General features: G+C 37.5%; 1 protein-coding gene across 28 annotated transcripts in view; it reads left to right on the top strand.

Moving 5' to 3' along the window:
• Positions 1-21,783, top strand: part of LOC136850637 (uncharacterized) — a 379,925-nt gene that overhangs the window by 129,349 nt on the left and 228,793 nt on the right. For 4 of the 28 annotated variants that reach the window (XM_067124369.1, XM_067124375.1, XM_067124367.1 and 1 more), the window contains 2 exons: positions 18,467-18,602; positions 19,371-19,516. The exons of 5 other annotated variants lie outside the window; for them this stretch is intronic. In XM_067124369.1, the coding sequence (XP_066980470.1) occupies positions 19,456-19,516 (61 nt within the window). In that variant the 5' untranslated portion in view covers positions 18,467-18,602; positions 19,371-19,455. Of the gene's footprint in view, positions 1-7,969; positions 8,104-18,466; positions 18,603-19,282; positions 19,337-19,370; positions 19,517-21,783 lie in introns of all 28 variants that reach the window. 19 more of the 28 variants (XM_067124374.1, XM_067124376.1, XM_067124373.1 and 16 more) reach the window with 8 other exon arrangements.

Below are 21,783 nucleotides of genomic sequence, written 5' to 3'. Positions count from 1 at the left end.
AATTTATAACGTCAAAATGAAACTGTTGCCGTTACCAAAGCCATTTTTCTTGACTCTCACTTTATTCTACAACTTTTCCTCTACATTTTCGTATATTTACAATGTAATTTCTATGAAAAATAACCGAGATAGGGCTCTTCAAAAAAACTTTTTCTAGCGATAATTCTCACCATACGCCGGGCAAATCGCTCTGTTTCTTACCCTCTTTTCTATCAATTTTTTCACCAACTGGACTTATTTGTTTTCATTGTTTTATATATCAATATTTAGAGAATTTTGTTGGCTTTCTCATAAAAAAATAAATTAATCCATTATAGCTTTTGAGCTAACTGACAACGGTAACTTTTTTCGTTTTCAATTTATAACGTCAAAATGAAACTGTTTTGCCATTTTTCTTGACCTTCCTTTATTCTTCAACGAACTTTTCGTACATTTACAATGTAATTTCTATGAAAAATGAGATAGGGCTCTTCAAAAAAAATTTTTTTTTCAATCAGAGCGCTCTTTTCGTTTCAATCTTTTATAACACCAACTGGACTTATTCGTTTTCAAAATATTTAGGGAAACTAAAAATTTTCGCCTAACTGTTATAGCTTTGAGCTACGAACGATAATGTTACCAAAGTAACCGTTTTTCTTTACTCGTCACTTTATTCTACAATTTTCTTTTCCTTTATTCTACAATTTTCCTCTACATTTTATATATTTACAAAGTAATTTCTATGAAAAATAACCGAGATAGGGCTCTTCAAAAAAACTTTTTCTAGCGATAATTCTCACCATACGCCGGGCAAATCGCTCTGTTTCTTACCTTTTTCTATAAATTTTTTCACCAACTGGACTTATTCGTTTTCATTGTTTTATATATCAATATTTAGAGAATTTTGTTGGCTTTCTCATAAAAAATAATCCATTCGCCTAACTGTTATAGCTTTTGAGCTCGAACGATAATGTTGACAACGGTAACATTTTTTTCGTTTCAATCAATTTATAACGTCAAAATGAAACTGTTGCCGTTACCAAAGCCATTTTTCTTGACTCTCAATTTATTCTACAACTTTTCCTCTACATTTTCGTATATTTACAAAGTAATTTCTATGAAAAATAACCGAGATAGGGCTCTTCAAAAAAACTTTTTCTAGCGATAATTCTCACCATAGGCGGGCAAATCGCTTCTGTTTCTTACCCTCTTTTATATCAATTTTTCACCAACTGGACTTATTCGTTTTTCATTGTTTTATATATCAATATTTAGAGAATTTTGTTGGCTTTCTCATAAAAAATAATCCATTTGCCTAACTGTTATAGCTTTTGAGCTACTCTGAACGATAATGTTGACAACGGTAACATTTTTTTTCGTTTCAATCAAATTATAACGTCAAAATGAAACTGTTGCCCTTACCAAAGCCATTTTTCTTGAGTCTCACATTATTCTTCAACTTTTCCTCTACATTTTCGTATGTTTACAAAGTAATTTCTATGAAAAATAACCAAGATAGGGCTCTTCAAAAAAATCTTTTTTCTAGCGATAATTCTCACCATACGCCGGGCAGAGCGCTCTGTTTCTTGCCCTTTTTCTATTAATTTTTCACCAGCTGGACTTATTCGTTTTCCATTCTTTTATATGTAGATATTTAGAGAATTTTGTTAGCTTTTCTCATAAAAAATAATTAATTCGCCTGACATTCATAGGTTTTGGGTTACTTAACGAAAATATGAAAATAAGTAAAGATTTTTTTTTTTTTTTTTCGTGAAATAACTCACATTTTTTTGTATTTAGAGGGCTGGGACTCTTATTCTGACTATTCCACCATAAAATATAAACATTTAGAAAAAAAGGACAGCAAAATGAACGTTGTTGGCATAAAATTTCTATTTTTGCTGAATTTTCTAAATAATTATTTTTTCGCACTGTCGAGCGCTCCCAGACACATCGGGGCTCATGTGCCCTCAGTGATGTGATAACTATGCAGATATGAAAGGGTTAATGTAAAGACCTCAGGTTTGTATGTTAGGAAAAATACAAATTACTTTAAAAATTTGTCATTTGTTCCTACACGAATACAAACCCTTGGTCTTTACCTATGGGAGACTTACTTTTGGAGGGAGGATTCTGAGTAAATCTCTGAACTGACTAGTAATTCAGCTCACCTGGGTATTCTCTTCCATGGTCATGAAAGAGCAAAGGAAGGAGGCCATACCTCTGATCTATTGAACAAGAGAGATGTCCAATCGTCAGACTTCTGGGCATTTCAAATTACAGGAATGTAATATCCTTGATTCAAAAAGGTTTAGATGGACCCCCAGTGTCGGAGACAATGAAGGTAAGAGTAACCTACTGGTTTGCTCATATTCAGTCCCTCTCTCTTCCCTTGCTAGAGAGAAGGAAGGATTTGCACCTACTAATCCAAATAGAGCTAGATTATAGATAGGATACTCAGTCATCTAGATCACCTGCATGCATGCTAGTCCAGCACATGACGGATCGTTCATTGTTCTCTACCCATTGGAAGAAGAAGAAAGACAGGAGAAAGGGAGGAGGCCAGTCCCACACATACCTTCTCCTTGCAGCCACACACCTTAGGTGAGATGCAACCTGTCCCTCAAGAGCTGGGTGAACTACATGACTTGTTGAGCATTCACCTTGGCTCAGGGAGTCAAAGGTTAATATTAGTGTAGGAACAATCAAGAGTCTATGTGTGATTGTGAACGATGAAACAGAGATTTCTTCCTACCTGAAAAATGTCAAAGTTTCTGGCTGAACACAATAAAAAGACTGTCAATTCTTGCATTGATGGCCGTATGGGTCTGACCGAATGAATTCATTCATTCAGTTGTAGGCGTTATGAAAAGGATGTTGGATGCTATGATGTAAACAACCGATGAAGGTCATAACTTATGTTGGAAACGGCTGGGAGAATGGTCCATTTGTTTTAATGCACTGGCCGTTCGTTCAGTGAAGTGGATGTTTGCTGAAAACAGAGGCTGACTGCTGCCGATGAATATGACCCCATCAACTTACGTTATGAAGGACGAAGAACTTGGCAAAACGATCCCGTTCACTTGTATATAGATGGTATGGTAACATCAGTTGGCTGTTACTACAGTAATGTCCATTGCCAGATGATCAAGCTAAAACACAAGTGATCGAAAGGCATTGTGCAGATGTGCTGTTGATGCACTTGCACGTAGGTTGTCGCCTTTCTAGAATTCCACAGTAGTTCTATCAAAGCTCTTCACTTGACAGAATTGAACGAGACGATGATCGGATGGGAATCAGTGCTTCATAATGGCATGACCGTAGGCCATCCCGTTCTCTTCCCCAACCTTCATGTGAGCAAGGTCGATGGTCCGTTCCTGGACACACCATCTTGATACAACTTCCACACCTCCCAGTGTGACAGCCGTGTCAATATACAGCCATATGTCCATGCTGTTATGTCCATGGCCATGCAAACTTGATTTCTCCTAGGAGAGCGAGAATGTGCAAGATGAAGAGACGTTGAGGAGCAAGGTTGAATGGCTTACTGGACTGAACTAATCGCACATACGTGCATCTTCACAGGTGCGGGTGTGTGACAGGGCATGTTCATGGGAGCTGGAACGACAATCAGAGGCCCTCCTGGGAGAGCATGAACAGGGAGGTTCTGGGATGATGGAGACTAAGGTCATGGACATGCAAGCAACAAGACGACAAAAGCCTAGGATGGAAACACGTCCGCAGCTGTGCAGAATCTCTTATGTCCGTCATACAATAGTGGGACCCAGAAGGAAACGGCTGAACTTTAGAAGCCTTCCCTACATGGGATTCCTTTAGAGGAGCCTTGCCATTCTTCCTATAAACATGAACAGGGGGATCGGGGGAAGACGACGCAGCTGTAGATTTTCCGATTGCCAATCTCTGCTTGAAGTGAAAAACTGATAGACGAGAAGCGGCTGGACGTGACACCCCCTCACCAGCGAGACGGCTGCGAGCTGGAGTGGGCAGAACCACGGCCGTGGTTGGGTTAAGACAAAAAAGAAGATGAGGAAGATGACAGAGGAGAAGATGGACATGGAGACTTGCAATGCTTCTCCTTCACAACATGGGTGAACTTCTCTCCAAAAACAATATCGACTCTGTTAACCACTGCTTCATGAGACCATTAGAGGATGGATCCTAAGTAAAAGTCACTAATGCGGTAGGGGGTCCAAAGCTCCACAAGTGATACGCTGCCAACTGAACAGGAGAAAAAGCCACCATCACAAAAGAGGTTCCAAAGCTCTGAGAGTGATACACTGCCGACAGATGCGGATTCCGGAACCGTAGCTCTACAAAGAGGTTAACGGGTTAGCCACTGCAGCTGCCAACTCAAAACGCTGGCAAGGGTACACCAAAGGCTGATGTGGCATCACTGGTACAGTCAAGGGGAGAGCAGTAGGGCTGGCAACTGTTGGGGTGGATGACACAAGAAAGCGAGAGGACAGGAAATAGGACAATAGGCCACCATAGGTTGGTACTCCTGGAAGGCCTGAAGAAGCCCAGATGCCAGCCACCTTCTGAACCTTCAAACCTGAAATAGAACAAGACAGTTTTGCCTCCTCCCTCATGGGAGGGTGGGGTGGCAGCCATGGAGATAATATCTCCTGACCCTTCAACTGAAACTTCCAAAGACAAAGCTATGGAAGAATGGGAAGCAGTTAAAACTTCCAAGGAAGGAGAAGCAACTGGAGGAAGATTGGGAATAGATGGAACCAGATGAAGACTGAGAAGTGGCTATCGAAGGAAGAGAAAACCCCTTCCAAGATGCTGCCTCCTTCCTCCTCTGGTGCTTCCTCTTTGCAAAAATCCTCCACTGCTCAGGTGGCCAAGAATGATGGGATAAGAGACAAGACAGGAACCATAGACAGGAACTCCCATTGGTCCCATTGGTCCCAGAGAGCAAGTCGGGACCAAAAGCACTGTCAAAGATCTTGTGACATCAACATCCGTGTTGAGGGAGAGAGGGGAAACTTGCTGGGTTTAGGCAAGAAGTATCCTCGTACGACTGAATATGAAACCCTCGCCTGGAAACAAGAGAACCCGCCTTGTCACAATCCTCTCAATTACACAACATCTGAAAGACTAATACATTACAACATTCGAAGAAATTGTGTAGTGGGAAATAAAAAACACTGTTTGTTCCCAAAAAGGCATTTCAGAACAAGGAGGAAAAGAACATCGAAGAGGGAAGTTCTCAAACAAGGTTGAGAGATGTCTAAAAATAGAACAGATGGCAATGAGAGTTGGAAACTATCCCTCCAACTCTCCACAATTATGTGAATAAAGAAAACGGAATACACGAAACAAACACCAAGAGATAGGTGTTGGGTTTGTGTAAATGTAAAAACGAAGTAAAATGATCTACTGTATGAGGAGAAAGGCTCCAAAACTTATACAGGCTAAAACGAGTCAATATGGCTATGTAGCAAGAATAAGTGAATATATCATTTATAAGACATAAAAAACATGTTGAAATATTTCAATACAGTATATCAGTATATGCAAAGTATAAACAAAAAATACAAAATATATTATAAAAACAAATATATTCAAACTCAGAAGAGACAGTCAAACAGCAGGACAGAAAACTACGTAGAACTGAATGTATACCAGCTTGGTGGGCAGTGCTTCCGCCCCTATCATCGGTAACTGTTACTGTTACCAGAACCTCCTTGCAAAAGTTTAATGGCCAGATTTCCAGCTCGCTGAAAGTTAATCTCATGTATGAAGACCGAGGTTTGTATTCGTGTAGGAACAAACAGACTTTAATAATAAAAACTGCTTCTTTCAAATGTTCTGTTTTTACAAATGTTTGTTAATTTTAGCAATGAACAAACTGTAAACACAATTGGTACATATTTGTATTCGTGTAGGAACAAACAGATGTTAATAATAAAAACTGCTTCTTCCAAGTGTTCTGTTCTGTTAATTTTAGCAATTAACAAACTTGTAAACACAATTGGTACATAAAGTCAGTAATCTATTGTGCAATTATTTAAAGGTAAATGTTTGCCATTTCTTTATTTTTCATTTCTTCTTTTTAATTGGAGTGAATGTGCATATTGATAATTACTAGATAGGAAAGATTCTTTCTTTCATTTCTAGTGATCAATTTATCTTATATCAGCTGGCTTTACCTTTGCCTCCCCTAGTCCATCAAGAATTTGCACATTTATTTGTAAAGAGCAGAAAATTGTGAAAAAGGTATTGCAAGTAATATAATTCGTTTGAAACTTATAATAAAAAAAATACAAACAGAAATGTGATAAAAACCACTATGTTCACTGTTAAGGTAGCAATCTGTATAAAAAATTACCAATAAACATGTGTAAAAGGTGCTACATTCCGTGTTGAATTAGCAATCATTTCTATTGTTGGTAATAAAATGCATATTTCTTATTATGTTTCTTGATCATTGGTAGTTTTATTAATTTTCAAGTTCTTATAAATGTTATTTTATACAGTTGTGCATTTTCCTCCCCAAAAATACAACTTCCTCCATATAGCGTATGGACCTGGCAATTATTGCTTTTGAATGAAGTACTGTAAATTTTATCCTTGAGGATGAAGATTCTGAAGGGCAAAGAGGATATGAAACTGTCAACATCATGCAATGCATGGAAAAAGTATTACTGTACTGTATTATTATTATATTAAGAAATGAACTCTTCATATGGAACAAGCCCACAGGGGGTCCATTAACTTGAAATTCAAGCTTCCAAAGAATATTGAGTTCATTCAAAAGAAATAACAGAAGATAATGGGAAATACAGTAAGAGGAGATCAGTTATTAGGAAAAAAAATAAATTAACAAGTTAATAAATAAACAAAAATGTAATTAAAATATTAAAATACAATTGTATTAGGGTAGTAATGCACAATGTCTTCGCTTGAACTTCTGAAGTTCCAATTGCATGACATCCTCTGGGAGGCAGTTCCACAGTCCAATGGTGTGAGGAATAACGGAACTCTGGAACTGAGAAGTTTGACAGCAAGGCACATTTACTGCATATTGGACCTGCTGTTCAGCGAATTTGGTTGCTCTCAGCAGGAAAATGGGATCAAGGATCAATTATATATGTGACAGAACTCTATTAAAATACAACTTATGAAAAAGTGACAAACAAGAGACCATCTGTTGATGGTCCAAGTTATAACTGCTATTATTAGGAAACAGAAACCTACCACCACGAACCACTCTATCTAAAAGAGATAAATCTCTGGCAGAAACATTCAAGAAGTATTCAAGAGAATGCTGAAGATTCTGTAAAACCTGCCTAAAAGGTGGTGAAACTTTGACTGAAGAGAAAATTGAAGACTGCCTCAAAGAGGATAAGGTAGACCTGGGTTACCAGTTGCTCACAGTTGACAAAATTATGCAGGCCAGGATGTAGTGCAGGAGTCAGTTGATAAAAAGGAGGATGTTACAGAGCCACCTTTGATAACTGCAAAGATGTCAGAGTTCAGGGCACACCTGGATGCACTGACAGAGTGGCTTAGTACCCTTACCCTAGAACATACCATATTAAACAAGGAAGCCCTGATGTAGTATGGGCCCATAAAGAAATAAAGTACAGTAATGTAATTTGCCAGATGCAATTTTGGTCAGGAAGGCAAATGAATGACCCCTGAGAAAGATCATGGCACCATCACCTGTGTCCTCATCCCAATCTTCCTCACCTTAACCTGGCCCTTCTGTTATCCTTCTCACCCCTCCAGCTAGGTACTTTATATGAAACTGCACTGCAATATAAGCTACTTGAGTTGCATTCAGGGTACCATATGAATAGATTTATAGATAATGTTTTCTTAACACTCATATTGATTAACATCCTACTAGCTGGAACGAACCCCAGACATTAAATAACACATACAGTATACAGTATTAACTGTAGTCCTGTATTAGTGCTTTGGTGAAGGTTTTTCAAAGGTTTGTTATATATTTCAGGTATAGAAATTGCCAAATGAGACTGTTTTATCATCACTGGTTTAGAGGTAGTTTGATCATTCACCGGTAGTGCCTTCTTCTACATTGTAAGCTATCTTTTTGGATTTACTGGAGTATACCCCTTTTTTTTATCAGTAAGTAATGTTCATTTGTTGTGTCAATATTACAGGTCCTCGGTTATTGGCGGGGGTTCTGTTCTGGGGGTGTGATGATAACCGAAAATCGGCGATTTCCGGCGCTTTTTTGGCGATTTTCGGGCTTATCGGCACCGAAAAGTGCTGATTTTCGGTTATCGGCGCCTCTGTTAGGTATGTATTGACGCCAGTACCCAATTATTGGCGCCAATAAGCGGAAATCAGCAATTTTTGGCATCGAAAATTGCCGATTTTCGTCGCTAGACAAGCGCCATAAAACCGGATCGCCATTAACTGAGCCCGCTGTTAACCGGGGACTGCCTGTATTGGCAAATTTTTTCTTGGTAATGTGTCATTTTCTCTTTGAAGTTTGGTGTGTCTAATTACTAGTGTTTCTGATGGTTTTTATGTGGTGAATATTTTCTTTGGCAATCATTTTGAGTATGAGTGAGTTAGCACTTGGTTTGTTCTTATGATTTTGTGAAGCTGATTGGGGTTTTGCCATTTTCTTTGTGTGATTTGTTTTGTCCTTGTCATTCAAGTTTTTGGTTTAGTGGTGGTATTATTAATCTTTTCTTATTTTGTACTTTGGCTTCCACTGTGTTAACAATAGGTCTGTTTCATTTTCATAACATATACATTTCAGTTGTAACCTATTTATGCGAACCACATAAAAATTTTATATTCATTAACTCCATATGTTTTAGTTGCCTTTTGTAATTTCAATTCATTTTTGTCATATTTCTAACTTTCTTCTTGCCACAATGTTGCCAGGTAAGCTTTATAGATTTTTAGCCAATTTTGATAGACCCACATCATCTTAATATTCTTCTGAGGGTCAAGTATGCACTCTTGAAATAGTTTGTGATTAGGTAAAGAAATGTCTCTAACAATGGTCCTTTTATTTAAGCTTGAAACAACATAAGCAGCACAAGAAGTCTTTGGAAGATATACTGTGTTTCTTTGACATGTGAACCATCAATGTTCCATTCAAAGAACCTTTTCTGTTCTTGCTTTAGGCAGTCTGATTAAGACAGAACAACAATCTTCTGATGACACCCTTGCTCTACTCAAAAGGTGTTTATAATAACTTGCCACTTTCTACGCCTGCTTCTACTGCTGCTTCCACTTTGACCTTGTATCAGGCGCTCAAGAATAGCCTACATCACCAGTTGGAAGATCTTTTACCTGCTTTCTCCTCTCATCCAAGCTCAGTAGATTACCATTAGTTGAAGCATCTGAAGTGCTCTCCCTTTCCACACGGTTTCTCTAAGATTTGCTCCCAGGACAAAGTTCATGCAATTTCTAGCCTTTTGGTACTAACAGCCCCACTGACAGCAGTGTCTCTCTTCTGATAGCTCCAGTTTCTGATGCTTCAGAAGCTCCAGTGGCGTGTTGTCCATGTGCCAAGGGTTTCTTGGATGTTGTTCTTCCTACTCCCACCTAAAGCACCATAAATTTTAGATGATATGATGATTCAGTGACCCCACTCCCATGATACCATTAATATTCTTGACACAGGACCCTTACTTTTATCTGCTAGCAACCATCCTTATGGCTCCAGTTGTTAACACTGTTCTTGCCAACTGTATAATTCCTGTCACTTCTAACTCCAGCAGTGCTTCTGTTTCAAATCTTACTTCTGGCATTCTACTGGTGCCAGCAGTCACCAGCCATACTTCTTCCAGTAGCTGCAATCTTTTCTCCTGTCACTCCCCTGGCTCCCCTCTTCTTGGCAACAGCAGCTTGTCTGCCTTCAGCCATGCCCCATGTTTCTAGCTGTGATTTGGCAGGTTCAAGTCATGCTACAATGTCTTGCAGCTCTACATCATCCAGACACTCTCCCCCATCCATCCTCCCTATTGTTTTCAGTCATGCTTTTGGTGATGATGGTACACCCACTCAGTCTTTATGAAGCCTCCAGCACTGTTCTTTAGTCAAGCTGCACTGCCAGACCTGGCTGGCCTTCTAGGTATATTTGTAAGCCATGTCTCTAATACCTTTCAGCTACCAGTCGTACCTGCATCTCTGAGAATTCTTCAAGTGTCATCCACTCTACCACTACAACTCATGCCAGTTGTTCCTCACTATATGTCTGCCTTTTGATGCCCAACATAGCTCCAGCCCATAGTCAAGAATCTGTTCCTGTTATTATTCTGAGACTCCTCTAGCATCTTGTCTGCCAGCTGTCAAACTTTACCTTAATCACCTGGGTCAGATGCCAGCTCTGGCCAATCATCAGGGTTGACAGAAATCACCAACATAGTCACAGTATGGGGCATTCAAGATCTGTATACCTTTCTCATGCCAGTTCAAAATTCCAAATGGTAAAGCAAATAATCATGGTTCCACTCTTATTTTTGGCAGAAACACCCTTCACAATTGCAACAGTAGGTGTTCCTCTTCACCAAAAGTTGCTGTAGTACAGTATTTGCTAACCCAAACAAATAGCTGTTTATTCAAACGACCTTGAACTTGAAGGAGGTGGCTACCTACCAACTGTACCAGGCTCAGTGACAATTTTTTTTTTTTTTTATCAGTAACAATGACATCTTCAACTAACTACTTACCCTGTAATAAGACAAAGCTTCTCTTAGCATGACAGTAGGCAGGAACCAATAGCCTAGCTCAGTTGTCTCTAGAGCTGGAGCAAAGTAAGATGTTAAGGCAGAAGCCTTTATAGAATGCAATCTCTCCACTAGAGAGAAGGGTTCATTGACTAGATACCACAAACCAATATCACAGATGTCTCCTTTGCCAGGTGCACAAGCCTAAATATTTTGCAATGTGACAGGTTGTGCAGTTCAAGCCAGACTGCCACCTCCTGAACTGAGGTTCTAAGGGTGCGTCCTCTTCAATATAAATCCCAGCCCTCTTATTTTTTCTTGGAGAGATGATTCATTTTAGGAATTCTTAAGTGAAATACTGAAGTCAAATTGCCAAGAGTGGCTGCTGGGTGCCACCAGCACTCTGATCTTGAGCACCTCAAAGTTGTCAGATGCTATGGCTAAAGCTAAACAAGTGGTTACTAACCCCAGGTGAGCCTCCAGCACTGTTTTATGGAAACAAGCTGCAGTTCTCAGGGTCTAATCTCCTCTCTTCATTTCTGGATGTATTATTTGACACACAGGTGAGGTCAGTATCAGAGAGAGAGAGAAAAAAAAGCACACTTGATAGCAGTCCTGTCCGTGAAAACGAGAGCATGGACTATAAGATAAAGGAGAGGACGGCTGTGGTTGATTCCACGACTGTAAATGGTTCTGGTTATGTGGAGAATGGTCACGGCCGTGCAAACAAGACAGTGGGCTACTTGTCCTAAGAGAGGAATGGTCCCAATCACAAGAACATTCCCTCAGGTGTGATGTCTACTTCTTTACAGCTGCCTTGTCTTTCGTAATGGCCGTGATCTTAACCATCGTTTCTTGAGCAGGATGAACGGGAGAAGATGAAATGACTGCAACTTCTTGAGGAGGAACCCAATCTGTAGATCTACAGCTCTTAGAGGAAACTTCTCTTGTTGAGTGTAGAGCACAAGAATCAGGAACTGGGCAACACTCGTCAGCATCTAAGGTAGAAGACATACAGCCATGAACCTTGACAGACCCACAGTTGTCCATAATGGCATGTAACCCTGGAGGGACAGCTGGAGACAAATCAGGAAGAAACTCAATACAATCATTACTAGCCAACCAAGAATCAATCGATACGGCTGTGATTACCTGACCAAGAATCAACTGTAGGAGACTGACAGTTGGCCTTGCTTCCAGACAAAGGGGAAGTGGAGTGGGAATCCAAAGAAGGCCTGCAGATCTTCTTGCAAGGATGGGCCATAAAGTCCTTCTTCCTCCAATGCCTCTGTGGAATGGAATGAACAGACAACGAAGATGAATGAGAAGTACGACGTCTCTTTGATTTCTTCGTATCGGAGCAGCCGAACTTCAAGACCATTGTACAGTTCTTTCTTTCCAGACAAAAACAACCAGCGTGTCAGTGGTAGATTGTTCTAGGTCACCTTTCATCCCTGGAAAAAGCTTGTTCCTCACGGGCGTCTCCACCTTTGATCCCTTCGATGGAGATTGAAAGAGTTTTGATCCCCATCAAAGGATTCTCCCTTCTTCCGAGTTCCTCTCTCAAAGGAAGTGAGGCAGGACTTGGCATGGTGGCTGGACAACAGAAACCTGACCATAGGAGTGCCCCTTCAAGCTCCCCCCTCAGGAGATTCTTCTGTTCTCAGACTCCTCAAATGAGGGTTGGGGAGCACACTTGGAAGACCTTCTGACTTCAAGTGTATGGGATCACCAAGACAAGCAGCTTCACATCAACATCCTGGAACTACAGGCAGCTTTCTTAGCCCTTCAGCACTTTAAAAATTTGTCGTGTTTGTGGTGCCTAAGGCTTCAGTAGATTGGAGACTTTTCACTGACCTCAGTATCTTTGACAGATGCTCTTTCAATTGGAGATAGTGACAAAGGTCAAGTGTACAATCTAGTGGGATCTATTTTAGTTTTGATAAGCCTGCTAGGTATATTTTTGAGTCTCATGTACCCATCCTCTGAGATGTTCTTGTTGTTCATATTGAAGGATAATTAGCTAGTTGTTCATAATGCCACCGATTCCTTGCATTACAATTTTGATTTGTTTTTACCGGTTTCCAGCTGGCGCCAGAAAATTTATCCTTATGTTAAGACTGCAGATGTGTTAGCAGTGAAAAATACAAATTAATGATAAATTTGTCATTTTTGAGCCCTTTGTTCCAGCTGTCAACAGTCCCCAAATATTCAATATAGTCTGAGCTCCAGTAGTGTTAGCCAGCAGATGAGTCAGTTTTTAAGGTATATGATTGACTGACTTATGAAAGCTGCATTAGCTCCAGATTTAAATCATCACCAACCAACATTGATTCAGATGTTTCAGTCTCTGGGACTTTAAAAAATTCTGAACTGGAATCATCTTTGCATGCCACTCACTTGGAGATGGAGTTTGAGACAGTTTCTAATTCACCTGAAAATAGTCAGGATTTAGATTTCAATCCTCAATCCAGGACTTCATGTGAATACAGCCCCTCCAACAAAGAAGTGGCAGCAAATGATGGGCATCTAATGTAACTAGTGAAGTTCCTTCACAATCAGAGCTCTGCAATTCCAACTCAGAAAGATTTGTTCATCAGTGATTCTCACAGATGATTTTCCAATCTTTGCTGCAAGATGATCTCACATGGTGGTAAGAAATCCAGGATCTACTAACAGGATTTCTTTTTGCCCTTCCATCACCTGAAATTCTGTTTTTCTGATGCTGGTAAAGTAGTGGTCATTGTACCAGACAACTCAAGAACCATAGCCTAACAAATGAATGATGGAAGAATAAAATTAGTTCTTTGCCAGCTATTGTTGATGGCTGTCTTTGGACTAAGGAAAATGTTCATCTATCTGGGAGTTTGTGCCCAGAAACCACAATGTAGTAGCAGACTCCCTCATCAGACAGAATCAGGTGCTCCCTCTAAATGATATACTAATTAGGGGAATTATGGAGAACTTTTGTTGATCTCTTTACTACCCACCTAAAATACAAGATGCCACATACTGGACTCATTAGTACAGAAGTTAACCCCTTCATGCATAGCTGGGACAACCTAAATGTATATGGCCTTCTTCGTTTCAGTCTCAGTTGGCTTGCTAATGTACTAGCAAGTTTTTAATGATCCTTATGGTTCCTCTTTTGATGCAACAAGAGTGATTACCCAACCCCCTAGCTTGCTTAGTGGATGTTCTGAGGACTCTTTCTCATTGGGATGAACTGTTGCAACAACCTAGTTTCAGGCACTTCGGCAGACTTTTGATGCCTGTTTTGAGTTCATCAAGTGAGGCCCCAGTAAATATTTTCAGTTGAGGCAAGTGAGGTCACTGTTTTGCCAGGTGAGAAGTCAACACCCAACTTCCACCAGTCATATGGAGTGTTTGGCCTAAGTTTTTGAAGTTAAGAGATCTGGATCTGGGTTCTTCCTCTGAGTAACTTCACCCAGATAGTTAAACCACCTAAGGAGCTTAACTGGTGCTCTTATAAGCCCTTGGAATAAGCCTTCTTTAATTACACAGGAAACTGCTCTTCTGCTAGCCTTTGCCACTACTCACTGCATCACAGAATTTCTCTCACTTTCATGCAGGGTTACTAACTTAAAAGATTGGCCTATTGTTTCTGTTAAATTTTGTTGCCATGACACAAACAGCTACTTCCCCTACAGGTAGTATTAGAACAAGTTTCCAAGTACAGTACAATGTTTCTTTAAGATTGAGGCAGGTAATTTTGCACACTTGTGAGATCTCCTGGGAACACACCTAGGTAATCTGAAAGGTCAAGAGATTAGGGCATTGTCAACCTCATTATTTAGGTAAAACTTGAAAATTGATAGTCTTAAATACTGATCCCCGGAGATGTCAGTCAGCTTTAGCAAAGTTTTATTTATATGACATATCTCACACTTTTTTATATGTTCCCTATCAGGCTCATATTAGCAGTAATTTCAGATTTTACCCATTCCCTCAAGGCATACAGTTCTGGGGATACATGCGTTTATGCCTTATTAGAAAGGGAAGAACACCCGCTGCATTTTCCTGTTCACAAGTTACACAGATCACAACCACCTATTTTATCAACAAGTTCCCAGTATATCTCCATACTGTCTGTTGATCCTGCAAGATTTTTTATACTGTTCTTACCCTTGGTTTCCAGTGGTCCTGTTCATAATTTTTGTACTTTGGTGCCAGCTTCTTTGAATCCTTCCTACCAAGCACCATATCTGCCTGTAAATAATGTCCATTGACATGTAATAACCACTTCAGTGTTGGGGTGCATATTCTGAAAAAAAGAAAAATACTCCTTTTATCCCCTGATCTACCCATCCCTCCTTGCTGTAACTGATTAACTACTGCCCTTCCCCAACTCCTCTGCTCTTTCACAGCTGGGTCAGACAACACAATCAGTAATCCACTTTTCCACGAGGAAAAAACTATTTGCATTTATGTCATGTTCCATTTGTTGTCATTTGTTGTCAGTACTGCTCTTCTTCTCAGTTTGGATTGCCCAAACTTTGCACTGATGCATGAATAGACTGTGTAAAAGTAATGAGCTTGTATTGAAAAAATTAACTTTGGCTTTAAAAAATATTTCAGGCAAATACAGTATATGAGTAAATATTCAGTAATCTCATCAAACTGGTATGTTTTATTTTGATGTAACATTTTTTTCAATACTGTATACTGTATACAGTAATTTCTTTGTGTAATTATTTTACCTTTCAACTGAATCTTTGCATTATTTGCTGTAAGGATGCCACATTGCCTTTGATATTTTGAATTTACAGAGATTCAAAAATATATACATTATTTCGCAGCTTCTGTCCATTTTTAATATGAAAGTTTTCACTGCCTACTTCTCCACAGCAGGAGGCCTGGAACAGATCTTAGTGAGCTTTGTTTATTGCTGAATTGTTAGGTAGTTGAAATATGCTCCAAAATCAAAATTGAAGATATTTTTGGTATGAAGAGCTTTTTTCAAATTGGATTGAAAATTGGATCATGATAGTAATGAAGTTGAAGAGTCAAGTGGGATTTAAGCATTAGGAATGAATGAGCAGCTGACGGACAGTTATCTCTCACACATGAAGTATTGATTCACATTAACCCTTAAACGCCTACTGGACGTATCATACGTCGACTAAAATTGTCTGTTGGGTGCCAAGTGGACGTACCGTACGTCGACTACAAAAAATTTCAACCTTCGGTCAACTTTGACTCGACCGAAATGGTCGAAAAACGCAATTGTAAGCTAAAACTCTTACATTCTAGTAATATTCAATCATGTACCTTCATCTTGCAACAAATTGGAAGTCTCTAGCACAATATTTTGATTTATGGTGAATTTTTGAAAAAAACTTTTATTACGCCCGCGCGGTAACTCGGCTGAAAATTTCAGAAATTCTTTCGTCATTTTGTCGTAATTTTTGCACTGTTCTATATTAGCCATTACATAAAGTTTTATATATGAAAATGTGCGCAATTTCATGTAGAATACAACAGAAAATAACTCATGGTTGTAGCTTTTATCAGTTTTGAAATATTTTCACATAAATCACGATAACTGCCAAAATTTCAACCTTCAGTCAACTTTGACTCGACCGAAATGGTAAAAAAACGCAATTGTAAGCTAAAACTCTTACATTCTAGTAATATTCAGTCATTTACCTTCATTTTGCAACAAATTGGAAGTCTCTAGCACAATATTTCGATTTATGGTGAATTTTTGAAAAACTTTTTCTTACGCCCGCTTGTGGTAACTCGGCTGAAAATTTCAGAAATTCTTTTGTCATTTTTTGTCGTAATTTTTGCACTGTTCTATATTAGCCGTTACATAAAGTTTTATATATGAACATGTGCGCAATTTCATGTAGAATACAACAGAAAATAACTCATGGTTGTAGCTTTTATCAGTTTTGAAATATTTTCATTTAAATCACGATAACTGCCAAAATTTCAACCTTCGGTCAACTTTGACTCGACCGAAATGGTAAAAACGCAACTGTAAGCTAAAACTCTTACATTCTAGTAATATTCAATCATTTACCTTCATTTTGCAACAAACTGGAAGTCTCTAGCACAATATTTCGATTTATGGTGAATTTTTGAAAAAACTTTTCCTTACGTCCGCCAGAAATTCTTTAAATCACGTTGTCGTAATGTTTGCACTGTTTTATATTAGTCGTTACATAAAGTTTTATATATGGAAATGTGCGCAATTTCATGTAGAATACAACAGGAAATAACTCATGGTTGTAGCTTTTATCAGTTTTGAAATATTTTCATATAAATCACAATAACTGCCAAAATTTCAACCTTCGGTCAACTTTAACTCGACCAAAATGGTCAAAAAACGCAATTATAGGCTAAAACTCTTACATTCTAGTAATATTCAATCATGTACCTTCATTTTGCAACAAACTGGAAGTCTCTAGCACAATATTTCGATTTATGGTGAATTTCTGAAAAAACTTTTCCTTACGTCTGCGCCATGTAACTTTCGGCTGAACATCTCAGAAATTCTTTCGTCATGTTGTCGTAATGTTTGCATCGTTTTACATTAGTCGTTACATAAACTTTTTATATATGAAAATGTGCGCAATTTCATGTAGAATACAACAGAAGATAGCTCATGGTTGTAGCTTTTATCAGTTTTGAAATATTTTCACATAAATCACGATAACTGCCAAAATTTCAACCTTCGGTCAACTTTAACTCGACCGAAATGGTAAAAAAATGCAATTGTAAGCTAAAACTCTTACATTCTAGTAATATTCAATAATTTACCTTCATTATGCAATAAATTGGAAGTCTCTAGCACAATATTTCGATTTATGGTGAATTTTTGAAAATGTCTGCGCGGTAACTCGGCCGAACATCTCAGAAATTCTTTCGTCTCGTTGTCGTAATATTTGCACCGTTTTATATTAGTAGTTACATAAAGGTTTATATATGAAAATGTGCGCAATTTCATGTACAATACAACAGAAAATAACTCATGGTTGTAGCTTTTACCAGTTTTGAAATATTTTCATATAAATCACAATAAATAGAAAAAATTCGACTTTCGGTCAACTTTAACTCGACCGAAATGGTCGAAAACTGCAATTGTAAGCTAAAAACTTACAGTCTAGTAATATTCAATCAATTAGCTTCATTTTTTCAACAAACGGGAAGTCTCTAGCACAATATTTCGATTTATGGTGAATTTTTGAAAAAACATTTTTATGTCCGCAAGATTACGAATTCATGCATCATTTTGTGATAATATTTTCTCTGTGTTGCTTTGATCGTTTTACAATTTGTTATATACCAAAATCATCGCAATTTAGTGTACAATACAACTAAAAAAATGAACTCATTAGCTTTAACCGTTGTGCTTACAGCGTGATTTGTATACAATTATATAAGTTTTTTTTTCGCTGTCATATATTCCAATATTTATATATGATAATGATATTTTTTCATTTTTGATGGTTGCATACTAAACTTCAGGCAATGACAAAAAAAAAGGAGCCAAAATGAACTCTTAATCTTAAAAACTAAGCGTGCTGTGATTTTTTGAAAAACTTTTTTCCGCTTCGCACTAACTCACCGAACGCCGCTGGCATACGGGAGACGTTTTTGTAAATAGAGGCTCGGCGTTTAAGGGTTAAGTAAAACAAAACTGCTTGTTCATTGTAGACTCATAAAAATTTTTGAAGTAATGCAGGTAAAATATAAATACAGACCTCTTATTTTACTGTGCGCCCTCATTCAGTTCCCTCTGATTTGTGCATACCTCTGATTTACAGATATTGACTGAGAGATTTTAGCAGGCAAGAATAATGACTCACTCACTCTGTTAGGGTGAGATTCACCCAGAGATAACTCTTCTCAAGCTTAAGAATATTTTTAATACTCAATTTTCTGTCGACCCCAGCATTAAAGGTATAAGTAAAAATAAGCATTGTATTTTTTGAACAAGTTAATTTGAAATTTCTTGTATGATCTTGGAAATTTTGAACCAATAGAGTGTGTGTGTGTATCATGATATTTAAAAGTTCTCTCCAGTCTGTCTCCTACTTGCATAATGTCGGAATGAACTAAATCTTAAGTACAGTACAATATATTGTAACAAATGTTATTGTAGTGCAGTAATTGTTTTGCTAGATTGGTAATCATTATACAGTAAAACCATTCTCTTAATTAAACACATAAAGCACGATGGCAGACAATATAAAGAAAAAGATAAATTTATCCTTTTCAAACAACCTGTTTTTTCAGGTAAGTGATTAATTGTAGTATCCCAAGGTAGCATTACTCTTACTTGTTTGAAGTAACTTGAGAATGTGGTAATTGGTAGTGTTTCATTGATCTTTGCTCAATTGTTTTTGCATTTAATTTTTTTTCATTTCGCTTTATTGTGTTGCTCATTACTCTGTGGTGTAATAGCCTCTTTGAACTTCAGGCACTTGTGCACAGTGTGTTAATGCAGATAATGATATTGTTGTTTGTTTTCATCTGTAAACTGTTTTGCTTCCATATTGCAGCCTGTATTTTATGTTGGAAAGCATTTTCAGGTGTACATTTTTGGCTTTTTGCTAACTGTTTTTAGTTTTTTTTCGCAGTTGAAGTGATAGTTGACGATCAAATGGCACAAAAATTCTTTGCTATATCAAAAGGTAATTACTATTAATGTGTTTTTTGGTTTTCTAGGATGACACTTACAACCATTGATGGAGTGTAATGTCTTTTTAAGCTATTTACCAAGGATTTCGATAGAGGAGGATCTTGAAAACTCATGAAAGTATTGAAGATGGCCCTTGGTCAGTACTGTAGCAGATGCTACGCCAGGAAAAGGGGTATGCCAAATCCCATTTATCGATTTTGTGATGATGCACTGCTAGGGAGGAGGACTCCTTCCCCAAAGTATAACTTATAGTACACTTATGCATTGAATACTGCTGATGCCTAAGTGTTAGTTTAAACAGTTATGATTCTTTTGGAAGTGTTTACACGCACAAACTTCATATGATTTACTATGCATCCATGATTTTACACTTTCAATTGCAATATTTCTTTTGGCATTTTCTAAGCTAATGACTAGAGCTGATGTATGTGTTGAGAATGGTGCAGCAGCAATGATTTTTAGCTTAATGAACTGGTAAGGAAAGAAAATTTTATACATCACAAAACTTGGCTTCTGTATATCACCTTATTGCCTATAGAATCTATTGGTTTATTCATCTTTATTCTTACAAAGTACATTCCCATTTATATAAAATCTTAAGTTTTATGGTAGCCAAAATTACCAACTTTATCGTAACTGGATCACAAATTAGTGGTTTTGTGGTGGTTATTTGTTTGCCACATGGTGCCTGTTTGTGCACACTAGCTCACAGCAGAAAAAATGCTTAGTGCACTATTGACCACTAATTAGCTGCTTTTTAAAGTGGATTTTTATTTGTATTATAACATTTTTATGGTTTTACTAAGGTTATCAGGGTGTTAATTACATAAGGTTTTACTGCTGATGTGGTATGATCCTGCAAATACTTCAGTATTTTATTTTGGATTTTTGTCCATGTTGCTGCCAGTTACAACTGATGTCATATTTCATTACAAAAACATCAAGTCTGCAGTTTTTTAATCCACTACACATTATTTGCATGAAAGAGTTGGCTACTGTATTCACTGAAAAAGAAGTCCTTAATTAAATATTTTGCTTCATAAGAGCTTTATGTGAAATTGATTTAAACTAAAACTTGTTAATTCTATATATTATTTTCTAGATTGCTAATTCCAGTGTTAGTATTTTAGGAGGCTTTTCATGTTACTCTAAATTTTGAAAGCCATGTGAATTTTTTTTAACATACATTTCCCAGTTTATACTAGTGAAAAAATCTGACAAGAATTTGTTGACTTTGGTAGGGTATTAACCATATGAGGTTTTGATAACAAATGATGTCATGTACTATTAGATTCTGATGACGTCCAAAGAATTTTTCCATAAAATCTAAAAAAAAGAAAAAAAAATGTAATTATAAATAGTTTGATATCTTGAGGGTGTTGGGGGATGGTTGAACTCTGTATCCCAGAAGAGTAGGGACCACTCAGTGAGAATTATCCTGAAAGTAGTTCTAAAAGGGAATCCTGAAAAATTGTCACTTTTTCTTTATGGTTTTTATATGCTGTACCATATGTAAACAAAATGTCCATATTTTACTCACCTTATATTCATTTATAAACATACTACAAAAAGTACAATTATTTAGCTTCAAAATACCACCAAAAATAAAGAAAATGATCTTTAAGCCTATAAGTAGTAAGCTGTAGCTGAATGTGTTTTGTTACATACAGGTTTTGCAACCCCATGAATGTCAGAGGATTAAGAATCAAGTGAAAGATGTAATAGTCAGATTAGCCTTTGAAATTTTCATTTTTGAGAGCTCTGTGTTCCTTAGTGATACTGGATGTTGTTGTTGTCAGATAAAAAAAAAAGGTTAACATTGTTAACAGCGAGGCTCATTAGGTGAGTGAACAATTATGTTACTGGGTAAGAATAAGCAAAGTTGATGTGGATAAACACACACAAAAGAACGGAACATTTTTGACTGATGCAGTTCATCATAGCAGTGTTTTTAAGGGTTTGTTTTCATATTTAGTCAAGTTATGAATGATACTGATTTAAATTTGATCTTATGTAAGCTAAAAGTTCTAATGAATGGCCCACCAAGTTGATAATAAAAAAATTGCAGACACTCAATTAGAAAGATGATTTGGAGCAACTGTGAAAATGTCATTAACTAAGATGAGTGTTAGATGTCAACAAAGAATAATAGTAAGGTAAAAAGTTATTTGCTTTACAAATTATGTGACCATCTTCACGGCAGTTGACAATATTTTATGACCATCTGTCTAAAGTAAAGGAATCTAAAGTAAAGGAATGAGTTTTCATTTTTCAGCCCAGGATGACTGAATGATTCTTATGTCTTTGTTTATTATTAGAGCTTTTCTAGTATATTGAAAACTGACATCTGTTATGGAAATCAGCAACACAAATGGACTTGAATAGCTATTGTACTTTTTGGAAGTCTGTAGTATAAGGGAAGCTCAAGATAGAAATAAT

Source organism: Macrobrachium rosenbergii, chromosome 22, assembly GCF_040412425.1.
Source record: "Macrobrachium rosenbergii isolate ZJJX-2024 chromosome 22, ASM4041242v1, whole genome shotgun sequence".
NCBI lineage: Eukaryota > Metazoa > Arthropoda > Malacostraca > Decapoda > Palaemonidae > Macrobrachium > Macrobrachium rosenbergii.
Note: the sequence above shows the minus strand (reverse complement) of the source record. Positions and strands in the feature narration are given on the sequence as shown.